Raw genomic sequence first — 15,451 nt, 5'->3', positions numbered from 1 at the left:
TGCTCTCTTGTTAGTTTTGGATTAACTGAATTGGCTCTCTCTAAAAGAGAGGTAAAGAGAAAGCCGTAGATTTATAATAATAACAAGACATAGTTTGTGGCTTAAGTCTTTTTGTTAAAAATGAGACTCTCTCATCAATTGATGGTAAGAGATAGAGAGCTTTAAATCGCAAAGTAACCTACATTTTTTGATCAATTTTTTTCCACGGACTTTTTTTGAGTTGACACCCGAAAGTAACATAAAACTCCATTATAGGCTGAAGCCTTCAAAAGAATAAATATTGTTTACAAAATTTCACTATAAATCACCACAGAAAACAAATCTCTATTTTCACGGCATATCAAAAAATATTTGCATCAATACTTTCAAAAAAAAAACGAAGATATTCTTCATTATTATTTTTATTTATATCCTCCACCATACTATGGAGGGTATATTAATTTTGTCATTCCGTTTGTAACTCCTCGAAATATTCATGTCAGACCGAACAAAGTATATATATTCTTGATAAGCGTAAAATTCTAAGACGTCTGTCTGTCTGTCTGTCCGTCTGTCTGTCTGTTGTAATCACACTATCTTTCGAACAAATTAAGATAGAAGGCTAAAATTTTGCACACATGTATATTTTTCCAGTAGGCAGGTTAAGTTCGTAAATGGGCCATGTAGGTCCAAGTTATCATATAGCCCACATATAACGGTACCTTCCGATATTCGGTATTTTGATGCTTTTAGCGACATTATTCACCGGAGTTATTTCAAATTTGGCATTTGAAGTTCGTAATGGATACTACAGCCTAAGACAGAAAATTATCTGTGCAGGTCCACGTCTTCGTGTAACCCCCATATAACGGTACCCCCCATATTCGGTATTTTGACGATTTTAGCTACATTATAAACAGATTTTTCTTCATGTTTCGCATTTAAATACTGTAATAATTTATGACAAAAGTTGCCTATGCAGGCCCACGTCGTCGTATAAGCGTTCGGCATTTTTAAGATTTTAACAGAATTTTTAACTGGTTTTATTTTTTGGAAATTGCCAAATTTGTACCAAATGGTGGAGGGTATTAAAAGTTCGGCCCGGCCGAACTTACAGCTTTTTTACTTGTTTTTTAATTATTTCCACTGACATTTTTCGAGTTTACGCCTGAAAGTAACATTAATTTTGATTTTAGGTGGAAGATTCCAAAAGAAGAAATATTCTAAACAAAATTTACTATAAACCTCAGAATAAATCATATACCTAATTATACTATTTTTTATAGAAATTACATTGACATAAGTCTGATATTATATAAGCAAGATTTGGATCGACTACTTCCTTCATTTTATATGAGATTGGTGGTTGACCGGAATATTCCATTTTCACACCAAACGTAATGGGAACTACAGTCTGTGAGAGAAAATTGTCTTGCAGGTCTAAGTCTTTGTATAGGACCCATATATCAGTACCTCCTTATATTCGGTATTTTTTCGATCTTATTCGGTATTTTGACGATTTTAGCTACATTATTCACTGGAATTGTTTCAAATTTCGTATTTAGAGTTCCTAACGGGTACTAAAACCTGTAACAAAAATGGTCTATATAGGTCCATCTCCCTATATATAAATTGTTTTCCAAGTTTCGTAAACCGGATTTTTTCCAAGTTTCGTATTTGAATATTTTAATGGCTTATGACAAAAGTTGTCTATGCAGGTCCACGTCTTGGTATAGACCCAAAATAAATTTCGGTGTTTTTAAGATTTTAACAGAATTTTTAACGGATTTTATTTTTTGAAAAAAAATCCAAATTCATTCCAAAAGGCGGAGGGTATTCAAAGTTCGGCCTGGAAGAACTTACCGGCTTTTTTATTTTATTTTTTTTATTTTATATTTTATTTATTTATTTTTTTATTTTTATTTATTTATTTATTTTTTTTTTTGATTGTTAGACCCTTACAAAAATCCATAAAATTTGGTAGTGCCCCCAAAAAAATATTCACATTATTTTAGGTCAAAAAAAAAAAAATATTTTAAAAAATTATTTGAAAATCAACCAAATTACTCGAATACACCCCAAAAGACTTAAAGTGATCATAACATGAACTATCAATTTAAATTGTTCCACTTCCTATTCTTCTCGAATGATACCCCAGAAACGTGTAATACAAACATGGCAGAACCACAACAAAGAGGAAACACACAAAAAATCATTGGTTCACGTTTCATCTCAAATTCAAGGGCTTTGGTGTAACATGAACTTTAGCAGTAGCAGTTCTTGATACACGCCTCAGTCTTCTGGCGGTTGCTCTGCCATTTGTGAAGTTGAAGTGGTGGTTTTATCTTCAAAATAAATAATTTAATGATGCAGCTTTTATTTAGACGATGATGAGCACTTGCTCATGATTAGCAATTATTTGTTTAAGAAGAACAAACTAAAACCACAAAATATGGCCTGGGAAAAAATGGATTTAAAAAAATGGTAATATTCGTTTGTTACAAGAATTAGTAACGGTATTGAAGAATGCTATACAAAAAATAATAATTGTTTATTTTAATTTTTTATTTTTTTTAACAAGGTCATTCACAATGACTTCTTGAGTCATATCAAACCTCTTTGAAAACCATTTTTTAAAACCTAGAAATATTTTCTTCTTCATATTCGAGTGAATATAACACTCTAGCTGAGTTTAAGTAGCAGTTGTTATCATCTTGAAAAATATTTAAAAATATTTAAAAAAATATTTTTGAATTTTTTTTTAATTTAATTTTTTCAATTAGCCATTGCTGGCCTTCCGGAAATTCATCTGTATTTTGGAGTATTCAAAATATTTGATATTTAAAAATACTTTTAATTTTTTTTTTTTTTTTTTTTTTTTTTTTTTTCAATTAGCTGTTGGTTTGCTGTATTTCCGGAAATTCGATTGTAATTTGGAGTATTAAAAGTAGTTGATATATTTCTATTTTCTTAGCACTTCAAGAGCAAGCTGATACCAAAATGCTTAAAAATTGCTAATTGGTATAGCCATGAAATTATAAATAGAAGATCTTAAAATTAAAAAAAAAAAAAAAAAACAATTCTGTCATTTGTTGATTTCATACCCCTTTATTATCGTTTAAATATATCTTTTTTATGTTCAAATCCAAAAAAAAAAAAAATAATAATATATGCCACAATGTGGTCAGTAGATCTCAAAATTGTTTTTTTTTTGTTTTTGTTTTTGCCAATAAATAGCAAGTGCAATCAAAACATCACTGTCAATTTTGTGGCAAAATTTATGATGGCTGTCATAACAGTTATTGTTTGATAAGTTCATAGTTTTTTTTATTAATATTTATGCGCTCTGTTATTATATTTAATAATTTATTAATAAATAAAAAAATTAATAATATGTTGTTCAACAAAAAAAAAATAGAAAAAAATTAATAAAAATTGAAAATGAAAATATTCATGACCTGCTAATTTTCTTATAAATCAAAGCAATTTTCAAAAAAAAATTTTTCAAATTTTAATTTTAAGAGAGATGTAAAGTGAAACAATTTAAAAAGCGGATGTTAATTTCGCGTTTTATGAGCTTCATGGTATTCAAAATTTTAACAGGTTGTGGGTGAGGAAGGAAGAAGGAGCGGACCACTTTATCCCATCCCATCTTTAGTAGAAATAATGGGATGTTGGCAATATGAAGAGAACCAGATGCTTATTTCGAATTTTTCAATCGTTTTGCTTATTCAAAATTTTTACCATTATTGGGGGAGGTACCTGAAGGAATGGTCCAATCTCTACCATCTTTATAACATATCTTGTGTTGATGGAAATATTGAGATGCGCCAAGTCTGAATGGAAGCGGATGTTAACTTGGCGTTTTGTGAGCTTCATTGATATTCAAAATCTTGACCTTTTGTGGGGTAGGTACCAGAAGGAGTAGAACGATTTATCCCATCTTCACAGCAGATCTAGTGTTAGTAGAAATAATGGGATGTTGGCAATATGAAGGGAACCAGATGTTTTTTTTTTTTTTTTTGGATTTTATTATCGTTTAAGTCATTCAAAATTTTGACCATTTTTTGGGGAGGTACTAGAAGAAATGTTCTGATCTCCACCCCTTTCTAACAGATCTTGTGTTGATGGAAATATTGAGATGTGCCAAGTCTGAATGGCATCGGATGTTAATTTCGCGTTTTATGAGATTCATGGTTATTAAAAATTTTGACCCTTTGTGGGGGAGGTACCAAAAGAAATGGACCGATATATTCCACCTTCATACCAGACCATGGGTTAATAAAATTATTGTGATGTGTGTAATTTGAAGTTAATCGGACTAATATTTCACATTTTATAAGCGTTAAGATTATTCAAAATTTTGACCCTCTGTGCGGGAGGTACCAGAAGAAATCGTCCGATATCCACCCTCTTTCTAGCAGATCTTGTGTTGATTGAAATATTAAGATGTACCAAATCTGAATGGAAGCGGATGTTAATTTCGCGTTTTATGAGATTCATGGTTATTAAAAATTTTGACCCTTTGTGGGGGAGGTACCAAAAGAAATGGACCGATATATTCCACCTTCATACCAGACCATGGGTTAATAAAATTATTGTGATGTGTGTAATTTGAAGTTAATCGGACTAATATTTCACATTTTATAAGCGTTAAGATTATTCAAAATTTTGACCCTCTGTGAGGGAGGTACCAGAAGAAATCGTCCGATCTCCACCCCCTTTCTAACAGATCTTGTGTTGATGGAAATATTGAGATGTGCCAAATCTGAATGGAATCGGATTTTAATTTCGCGTTTTATGAGATTCATGGATATTCAAAACGTTACTCCTTTGTGGGGGAGGTACCAAAAGAAATGGACCGATATATTCCATCTTCATACCAGACCATGGGTTAATAGAAATATTGTGAAGATTGAAGACAATCAAACTCATATTTCACATTTTATAAGCATTGAGATTATTCAAAATGTTGACCGTTTGTGAGGGAGGTACTAAAAGGAGTCAGTCTATATTGTCAATTTTCACACCTAATCTAGCAGAGATACAAATATTAGAATTTTTAAAGTTTGAACAAATTCTTATGATCCTTTCTGTCTGTCTCTCTCTCTCTCTCTCTCTCTGCAGCAAATTATTTTTTTTCTTTTGAAAATTTTCACCTTTTGTGGGGGAGTTAGCAGAAGGAGTGAAACGATAATTCCAATCTCCGAACTCGTTCTAAGTTTGATAATAATATTAGGATGTACCAAGTTTGGAGCAACTCGGATTCTCCCTTCGAGAGTTATCAGACGGACGGACATCGCTAGATCGACTACAAATGTCCTGAAACGGATTTGATCCAAAGAGGCCTAGGTTCTAAAATCGTAATTTAAATGAGGCACGTTTTGACCTATCAAATGATATATACCCTCTCTAGCCAATTTGCGAAGGGTATAATAACAGAACATTGGCTAAGAGTCGGCAAAACCGACTGCTACTTTATAACTTGTTTTATTATTTTTATTTTTTGGAACCGTGTTGGTTTGTTTGTTCGGGATACCATAGTATTTTGTTGTTGCCAAATTTTTATTGTTGTTTTTATAAAAACAACGTTTGTTTATTAGTGGAGAACGATGGTAATTTTTATCATTTTTTTAATTTATTTTTTTGTTTTGTCATAGAAGTTATTTTTAAAATAACTTCTGGGTAGAATATCCCCGACAAAAAACAAGGGAACTGATGAGGATTGGTGGCTCTTTCCGAAACCTAGGTATTCCCTGCCTTACCCCCTGGTAAACATTACCATCGTTGTTTTTATAAAAACAACAATAAAGGGATTAAGCCTGACCATTTTGCAACAACAAATTTTTTATTTTTTTAAATAGTTTTCCTTCATACTTTTTTCTCTTAATTCCTGCCCGTTTCCATTTTTCATTCAAACATGAAATCGAAATGATTTATCAAAAGACTTAGGACACAAACTTCAGAGATAGAGCTTTGTCTCTCTCACTCATTCATTTTATATTTTCGGGGGAAAATTTGATTGATTTTATTGTGAATTAAAAGACTTAAGACACATACTTCAAATTTTGTTGCATTTCTTTCTCTCTATCTCTCTTAAATGCTCTCTCTTTCGGCTTTAACATGTGCTTTGATTAATTTATGTCTCTCCCTTTTCATTATAGGATGTAAGAGAATATATGAGGCATTATTGAAACAAAAAGAGAACACTGAAATTAAGTTGATCTCTCTCAAACTCTTTTACTCATTAAAACAGCGCATAGCAATATCATATAAAGAGATTGTTTAAGAGACATTTAAAATTTCATTTTACAAATAATTTAACCTTTTTTGAACGCGAATGCTGTGTGAAATTGTTGTTAAAGCAAATTTTTAAAATTATTTTTTGAATAATGGAAAGACTTTGATTGTTTGACAAAAACTAAGAGAAATTGGCCTTCCAGCTCAGCTATGCATTAGAATATGATTCTAACATATATACAGGGTGAGATGAACGGACTGCAACCTACTTGAGAATGCTGCCATTTCTAAGCCACTCGTCCGATAGCTGTTAAAATTATTCCAGTGACAGCTCATTATATTTTTTACAAGCATTCAAAAGCATTTTGGTGAGAACTTTCCAGAAAACAAGTTATTCGTGATGGAATTCAAGAGTGATTTCTTTATCTCTCTAAAATCTAAAATTGATATTTGATGACTTTTGCTCCGCTCAAAACCGCATACTACACCTTGCACTTGTCATGTGAGAAAACCAACTCCATTTGGGTATGGGTATTGCGCTAAAATGCCATTAAACTTAATTACGCAAGAATTATGTAAATCAATATCGCGTTGAGAGTACCGTTAAATATGGTGGCATGTGAATTTTGTTAAACCACAAAAAAACATAAACATTTTGCGGAATTCCCAAATCAAAACCAAACAAAAAAAAAAACAGCAACAATGAAACATAGCCTCATTTCAATTGGAGTTTGGCCACAGTTTAGGGCTGTGTTTTTTGTATTTTTTTGTGGTTCACATGGTTAGGTATTGTTTTTCCAGCCCTTTATCAAATGCCACACTTGTGGATTTGACATTAAATGCAAAAAAAAAAATCAAGTGAAGACGAATTTTGAAGTATCAATTGATGTTGAGATTTTTTTCTCTTCTCTCAAAATTGAAAGCAAAATTGTAACAATTTTTTTTTTTTTTTTTTTTTTTTTGCTTCTCTACTTGTTATTGGTGTCAAGTGTCACACACATACTGGCATGAAGAGCTGGATTTCGTAAGAAAAGTGAGAGGAGATTTGTTGTTTTTTTCTTCTTCTCTTCTTAAGAGGCAACGAACCTTATGATTATGGCATTAATAAGGTGTTGAGGGGTCAGTTTGATGGTAGATGTGTCAAAACATCATTATGGGGATTTCTTGGGCTCTACACTTTTAATGGAATGTGTTTTGGGGGTGAGAAGACACATGCCAAAGGCAATTACTGGAGGGGGTTTCAAAAAAAAAAAAAAAATAAAATTTTAATTTCATTTTTTTTTTTTGCTTTTACTATAATTATTCGAAAAAAGTAAAAAAAAAACAATAAACATAAAAATCGTGAAATTACCGTAAAAACACCAAAGGTAATAAAAACAAATCAAATATCTCTCCTCTTAAAATAAATTTTGGCTTCTTGTTTTATTTGTTGTTGTTGTTTTTTTTTTTTAATTCAAACTCCCAAAAAAAAAACACAAAATTTTATTTTTTGTTTATTGTTTCATTGTTGCCATAACGAAAAAAAAAACAACAAAAATAAATAAAAAGTAAGCATATCAAAGTTTCCCATCTTTTTTTTTTTTTTTTTTTTGTTTGCCTGTGGTCGTGGTCTAGGTGGCCTAGTCCGCCTGTCTGTCTGTCTATTTCTGTCGTTATCTAACATTGACCCACCACCACCAACGACTGGCTGTTAAGTACAAATTTTATTGGATCTAAGCCAAGCGACCAAGTTCTGCCACCATGAATCATTAACATCATCGTCATCATCATCACACCTTAACATGGTTTTGAATTTCAATTCTCAGTTTTTTTTTGGCAAGCGGTTTTTACAAGATTATAACAGTAAAAAGTCAGTGTTATTTGAGGTCTTGTTTTTTTTGCATGCTTGCGAAATTTGGCGATTTGTTCTTCTTTGGTTTCGCTTTTTTGATTTAAAAAAAAAATTAAAATTATAAAGGGTGTTCTTGGCCCATTAGCCATGGGAAAAGTGATTCTTTAGAGAACATAAATTCTCATGAATGATATTTAGAGGAAAAAGCTTCACGAACCATGGCAAGAAAAAACTCATATATTAAAAAAGTAAGCAAAGTGGGCCGGGGCCGACCATGTGATACCCCACAAAACTATAATACACAAGCAAGTGGCCGCTACTTCATTAGCGAATAGGCCACCTTAAAATTTTGGATTCATTGGAACAATTCGTATTAGAACTTTTAGTACTCAAAATGCACAATTTATTCAGATTAACAAGAATTTTCAATCAAAACCTCATACATTGTGTGAAATTATACTAATACTAGTTCTATTAAAAAATAATTAATTTTTAATAAAATTTAAAATATGAATTTTTGTTAATTTTTTTTTAAATAAAACTTTAATAAAACTTAAAAAAAATCCAAAAAAAATATTTTTAAAATTCGAAGAAATTTTTTTTCAATTTTAAATTTTTAACAAAATAAATTTAAAAAAATGCTATTGAAAATGCGCTATGTACAACATTTTTTTACTCAAAACTTCAAACATCGTACTAAATTAGTACTTTAGTACCATTTAGTACTTCTTCAAAAAATTATAGACGAATATGCGAAACCACCCTGTGGTAGTTTTGCCTCAGTATCCGTTTTAATTATTTCAGCTCTATTCCTTCACCCAACACCATATTTAGTGCTTTTCGTACAATTTAGTGCACATTTCCGAAATCACCTCTATATATTCATCCCAGAGACCACAATATACAATTTCGGATTTCCAGCCCTATCCTTTTACTAAATACCAAATTTAGTACCATTTAGTACTTTTCGTACAAATATAGGACGCATCTGCAAAACCACCTCTATATTTTAATTCCAGCTACCAACGGAACCTCAATATTAAATTTGAGGATTCCAGTCCAACCCAAAAACAAATCTTGGTACTATTTAGTACTTTTTGTACAGATACAGGACGAATTTGCAAAACCATCTCCACATTTTAATTCCAGATACATCTATATCAAATTTCAGAATTTTATCTCTGTTCCTTCACCCAATACCAAAATTAGTACCATTTAGTACTTTTCGTACAAATATAGCAAGCATTTCCAAACCACCTCAAAATCTCCATTCCAGATACCGACGGGGACCGCAATATCAAATTTAAGGATTTCCGCCCTATTCCTTCACCCAATACCGAATTTAGTACCATTTAGTACTTCTCGCACAATTATAGTACACCTTTCCAGATACATCACCATATCTCAAATCCACACACCATTAGTGATCTAAATATCAAGTGTGAGGATCTCAACTCTACCACCTCACCCAATACCAAATTTAGTAACTTTCGGTACTTTTCGTCCATCTATATTACACATTTGCAAACCCACCTCCATATTTTAATTACAGATGCCAACAACCAATATCAATATTAAATATCCGAATTCCAGATCTATCTCTTCACCCAATACCAAATTTAGTACCATTTAGTACTTATAATAAAATTATGGTACACATTTCTAAATTCACTTCCATATCTTAATCCCAGATACCAACAGAGACCTAAATATCAAATTTGAGGATTCCAGAGCTATCCCTTCACCCAATACCACATCTAGTACCATTCAGTATTTTTCGTATAATTATAATGCCCATTTCCAAGACCAGCCCATATTTCAGTTGCAGATACCAGCAGAACAATCAATATCAAATTTAAGGATTTCAGCGCAAACCCTTACCCCCCAATACCCAATTTAGTACTTTTCGTACAATTAAGTGCACATTATTTCCATCCCAGAGACCACAATATTAAATTTCGGAATTCCAGCCCTATCCTTTGGCCCAATACCAAATTTAGTACACATTTCCAAATTCACCTCCATATCTTAATACCAGATACCAACAGAGACCTCAATATCAAATATCGCGATTCCAGATCTATCTCTTCACCCAATACCAAATTTAGTACCATTTAGTAAATTTCGTACAATAGATTTGTCTTTCCAAAACATCACCAAATCTCAAAAACAGATACCATCCATAACCTAAATATCAATTCGGTCCCAAAAACAAATATCAGATTTCAAGCACTATCTGTTCACCCAATATCAAATTGTACCAAATAACGCACCATTTGGTACTTTTTGTGCACTTGTGGTACACATTCCCAAATCACCTCTTTATCACAAATCAACAGTGATCCCAATACAAAATTTCAAAATTCTATCTTCATGCCTTCGAACTAAACCAAACTATTTCAAATTTAGTACCATTTAGTACAGTTCACACACTTAGTACACATTTCCAAAATCACCTCTATATCTCAAAATTACTTTCGAACCTCTATTTTCATACCAAACTTCAAGTTTTTAGCTCTATCCTTCACATAATACCAAATGGTAGCATTTTAGAAGTTTAGTACCATTTTAGAACTTTTCGTAAACGCAAAGTTCGGATTTCTTAAAATACTTTGGTCTATCTATCCTCCGCTCCCTCAGTAACACCCATTCCAAATTTCAGAATTCTAGCTCATTCCGTTGGTCCAATACAAAGTACTAAATTTTTAGTACATTTCAGTATCTTTGGTACCATTTCAAAAATCTTGCCTTATTGCACGTCTACGCACCCAGACTGACCCTTGTGGAAAATTTCAAGATTCCTCAGCCGTTTCGCATTGATTCCATAAAAGCAGCGGTGCTCAGCGTGTTCTAGAACATGAACAGAAAAAAGAGATAATTTAAGAGAAAATTAATATTCTGTTTTTCTTTATATTTTAAGATTCAATTTAATTATTTTTAACATGAATGTTTGCCTAAATAATTTATAAAGAAAATGGATAAAAAATATTTGTATTAATAATGACTCAACACTGTTTTTTTTTCTTGATTTAAATAAGCAAAGATAAATTTGACTGAAAAGAGATATTTCTTTTTGAGCACCCCTGATATAAGTCAGTCCGTCAGCAATTCCACTACTCTCTTAAGTGATCCGTTACAGAACCTGGAAGAATCTACTAGTTTTGCAAATTTTCTCGATAACATAGTTCTGGAACACAGCAATAAATATAGGTACATATCGGAACTATTGATATATGGGAGCCGACTTTCAGCAATTGAAAAAAAAAACGTTTTGGAATTAAAATCGTACGAAGACTTATATCGAAGCTATATATAAATTTGGCCCGTTTAGCATCAATTTCAATAGGGTTCGTCAAAAATCTGACCTATGCTTTGTTTACAAAGGTAGTAGTTAAAAAAGAGAGTGAGAGAGAAAAGAAAACAAATTTAAAGTATGAGTTTTTAGTGTTTTATTTCACAAAAGAAATAACTTTATTTCTGGAAGTAGGAAATGAGAGAGTAAGAGAGAGACACAGTTCTTTCTGGGAAGTTTGTGTCCTAAGTCTTTTGATGGGTCATTTAGATTTTATGTTTTATCTGAGAGTGAGAAAAAAAGCAAGTTTGTGCCTTAAGTCTTTTGTATGGACAATGTACTTTCAATGCATTTCAAAATTGGGTTTCAAAGTGGAAATGAATGAAAATCACGATTTAAATGTTAAAGAAATTCAGCGGCATTTTTTATATGAAAATTTTTAAAAAATTTTTTAATGAATCATTATTTGTATAATGTCACAGAAATCAAGAAATCAATCAAAAGACTTAAGAAACAAACACGATTTGTTTTCTCCAACTGAGTAAAGGCAAGTTAGTGTCTTAAGTCTTTTGTGTTGATATGGCAATTTCAATGTAAATTTAACCTGGATTGGTTATAGTCAATCATAAAAAATTAATGAAAATGTTTAGCCTTTTGTAATATTTTAAAAAATTGACACTTTGGCGGCTTTGTGAAAAAAAAAACTTTTGCTAAAAAATTCAAATATTTGTGGAAATCGTGTGTCGTAGCAAGGGGGTGGTGGCATAGGAATGCATTAAATGTTTATGGCCATAATTTACATAAAATCATAATTATCTTCCATTAGTGGAGGTGGGAAAAGTGTGAACATTGAACTTGAAATTTGGGAAATAGTTTTGAGTTGTTTCAGAGTTATTTCTTTGGGTTTTTTTGCATTTTATATTATTTTATTTTTTTTTATTTGTAATTTATTTTTTTTTATTTTATCTTTTTTTTAATTATTTTTTTTATTTTAATTTTTTATTTATTTATAATTTTTTTATTTTATTTTTTAATGTTAATTCATTTATTTTTTTTTTTTTGTTTTTGATTATTTCAGAGTCAAAACAATGATGTTGTAATATTTATTCGAATTAAACAATGATTTCATTGTTGTAACACCAGAATAAAAACAACAAAAACTAATTGCAGTTCATTAAACATATTAAAACGTGATTACCATGTCAACAATGAGTTTTTTGTTGCGAGGTCTGAAGAATTTTGTGCATTGGATTTTTTTGGCGAAGATTTTTTTCCAATTTTTTTTTGTCATATTTTTGGCTGGCTCCCTCATGTTGATTGGCTTGGTGCAATCTTGATGCACTTCTACGTGTAAGGAATATTCAATATTTTTGGTTTTAATTAGCAGCGGGGGAGATATTCACTATAAATATGCCTTAAATCTAGAATAACGATAACAGTTATCGAATATATCCATAGATAAGCAGACAGTTCTAGGATCTCTTTGCAAAATGATTTTTAAGGTATATTTAAAAAAATATATATTCAAAAAATAAAGTGACAAAAAATAAAAGAAATTTCAAAGAAAGTAATAGTATTAAAATATTAAAAAATGCAATAAATTTTTAAATATGCATTTTTGTCAAAATATTAAAAAAAAAAAAACAAAATATTAAAAAATAAAATGCAAAAAAAAATATAAAAAATAAAGAAAATAATTTTTTGTATTTTTTTTTTTTTAATTTTGAACAATGAATTTAAAAATTTTAATATATTTTGTTAAGTGCATTTTTTCAAAATAAAATAAAAAAAAAACTTAAAAAAAAGAACAAAAAAAAGAAGTTACATCTCTTTGCAAGATCTGGATTTAAAAAAATATTCAAAAAAAGTGACAAAAAATCAATTTTTCATTTTTAAATTATTAACATTTTTTGCAAAGTATTCACAACAAATTAGAAAAAAGAAAAAAATGTTATAAAAAATTCAAAGGAACTAATTTTATTGAAAAATAGTCAATTTTTGAAAATTTGAAAAAAAATATTACTAAATTTTTTGATGTGCATTTTAGTCAAAATATTTTCAAAAAATCTCAAAAAAATCTTTTCTTTTAAATATTGAAGAAATAAGAGTTCGAAGACAAAAAAAATCAGAAATAAAGTGACAAAAAATAAGGAAAACAATTTTATTAAAAAATAGACAATTTTTACAATTTCGCAAAATAAATAAAAAAATTATAAATATTGTAATATATATGTAAAATATTTAAAAAAAATTAGAAAAAAAACTATTTTTTCAATTTCGAAACTATTTGAAAACTATTTTTCAAGATGTAGAAAAAATTAAAAAATAAAGTGACAAAAAATAAAAAAAATTAATTTCGAATAAATTACAGTTCTACAAAATCTTTAAAACAAGCAAAAAAATATTTTAATTTAAAAGAAATTTTAAAAATATATATTTCTTCCAAAAATATTTTTTTTAAAAAATTTTCTTTATTTTTAAATTTCCATTTTTTTTCAAAAAAAAATCTTCCAAAAATTAATTTTAAAAAATGTTTTTATTTTATTTTATATAAAATTTTCCATTTTTAATTGTTATTATTATTATTTTCCTTTTAGGTTTTACTCCTTTGCTGTGTGAAATTAAAAAAACAAAATATATCACTTTTTCCAAAAATATACAAAAAAATTGTTAATTTTTTTTAAAAAAATTTCTTCAAAAAAATTTTTAAAATATTTAAATTTTTTATTATTTTTTATTTTTAATTTTTCCCATTTTTTTTTTTTAATTTTGGTTTGGTTTAATTCAGGTTTTAGTCCTTTGCTGCCTGGCAGCTTCGTATGTGACAGCAGAAGCTCCATTGGCCAACCATCGTTCAGCACCCTATGCCCCAGCCGGTTTTCGTCCAGACATACCATTCAATATACCCGGAGAATATTTACCTCCCGGCAGTTTCGATGATGCAGCTGAGCAACAGCAATTCGGCGATAATCAAGGCTTTGGATTTGAGGTTTCCAAACAACGAGTCGACTTTGCTGGTCAGGAGGTCCAGTATGTGCCAGTCAGTGAGCCACATAGACGTTATGGACCACCACCTGGCAGTCAGCAACCTGGTATTAACAATAACAACAACAATAATGGTGGTGGGGGTAGACCCAATCGCCGGCCGTTCAACAGACGCCCCTCATTCCCCGGCGACCGCAGACAACCCAATTTCCCACAACAACCCCAGGGTGATATTTTCACACCCCAACGCCTGCCCAATCCCCAGACCGATGAAAGATTCGAACCCCAACAAATTCCCCAACAACCAGCTGCCCAATATGGTGCACCCATAAACATTGATCCCCGACAGGCCGGCCATGATCGTCAACAGGACGAAGATGAGATACAAAAACAATACGCTCTCGATGCCTTGAATGCTGCCATTGAGAATTACAATCGTTTGCAGGAGAATCAATCCGATCGTATTTCGCAGGGTCAATATTTCGTCGTAAATCCTGATCATTCAATACAAAAGGTACAATTTACCACCAAACAATCGGAGGCAGAGGCCAAGGATAATGATTTTACGGCGGAATTGAAATATACCAAGGTGGGGGAGATCAAGGATCCTTTGTACAAATACAATGCCGAAGGACAATTGGTGCGCATAGTTAAGAAGTGAAATGATTTCCGGAGGGAAATTTCATAAAGAAAAAACGAAAAAATAAGAAAATTTGATTTCGATAACTTTCGATAAAAACAGTATTTAGGTCATGCAATGTAATTTTTTCCAAATTTTTCTTCATTTTTAGTTGAATAAATTAGCAAATCATTAAGCAAAGCAAAAAAATTGAATATTTTTTTATAAATGTGGTTTCGATAACTTTCGATAATTTTCAAAAAAAAAATCCTTTGTATAAATACAATGCTGAAAGACAATTGGTTTGAATAGTCAAAATGTGAAATGATTTAAAAAAAAAAACAAAAAAAGAGATTTCGATTTCGATAACTTTCAATAAATCACTTTTTAGGTCATAAAATCTAAATTTTTTAACATTTTTCTTCATTTTAATTAAAGAAAAGAACAAATCCATTAAAAAAAATCAAAAAGATTGTATAAATATGTTTTTAATAACTTTCGATAA

At 30.4% G+C, this 15,451-nt stretch overlaps 1 protein-coding gene across 1 annotated transcript; it reads left to right on the top strand.

The window, feature by feature from the left end:
• The first annotated feature begins 120 nt into the window (after positions 1 to 120).
• LOC101895923 (uncharacterized) lies at positions 121 to 15,050 on the top strand. The gene is made up of 3 exons (XM_059123493.1): positions 121 to 144; positions 6,144 to 6,146; positions 14,131 to 15,050. Exons 1-3 carry the CDS (start codon positions 121 to 123, stop codon positions 14,986 to 14,988), a joined length of 885 nt encoding a protein of 294 aa, XP_058979476.1. The 3' UTR covers positions 14,989 to 15,050.
• Positions 15,051 to 15,451: the final 401 nt, after the last annotated feature.

Source organism: Musca domestica, unplaced genomic scaffold (genome assembly GCF_030504385.1).
Source record: "Musca domestica strain aabys unplaced genomic scaffold, Musca_domestica.polishedcontigs.V.1.1 25, whole genome shotgun sequence".
In the NCBI taxonomy this organism is placed as follows: Eukaryota; Metazoa; Arthropoda; class Insecta; order Diptera; family Muscidae; genus Musca; species Musca domestica.
Note: the sequence above shows the minus strand (reverse complement) of the source record. Positions and strands in the feature narration are given on the sequence as shown.

Excerpts from the sequence above, each read along its gene's own strand:
- LOC101895923 (XM_059123493.1), top strand. The coding sequence starts at position 121 with ATGAGACTCTCTCATCAATTGATG.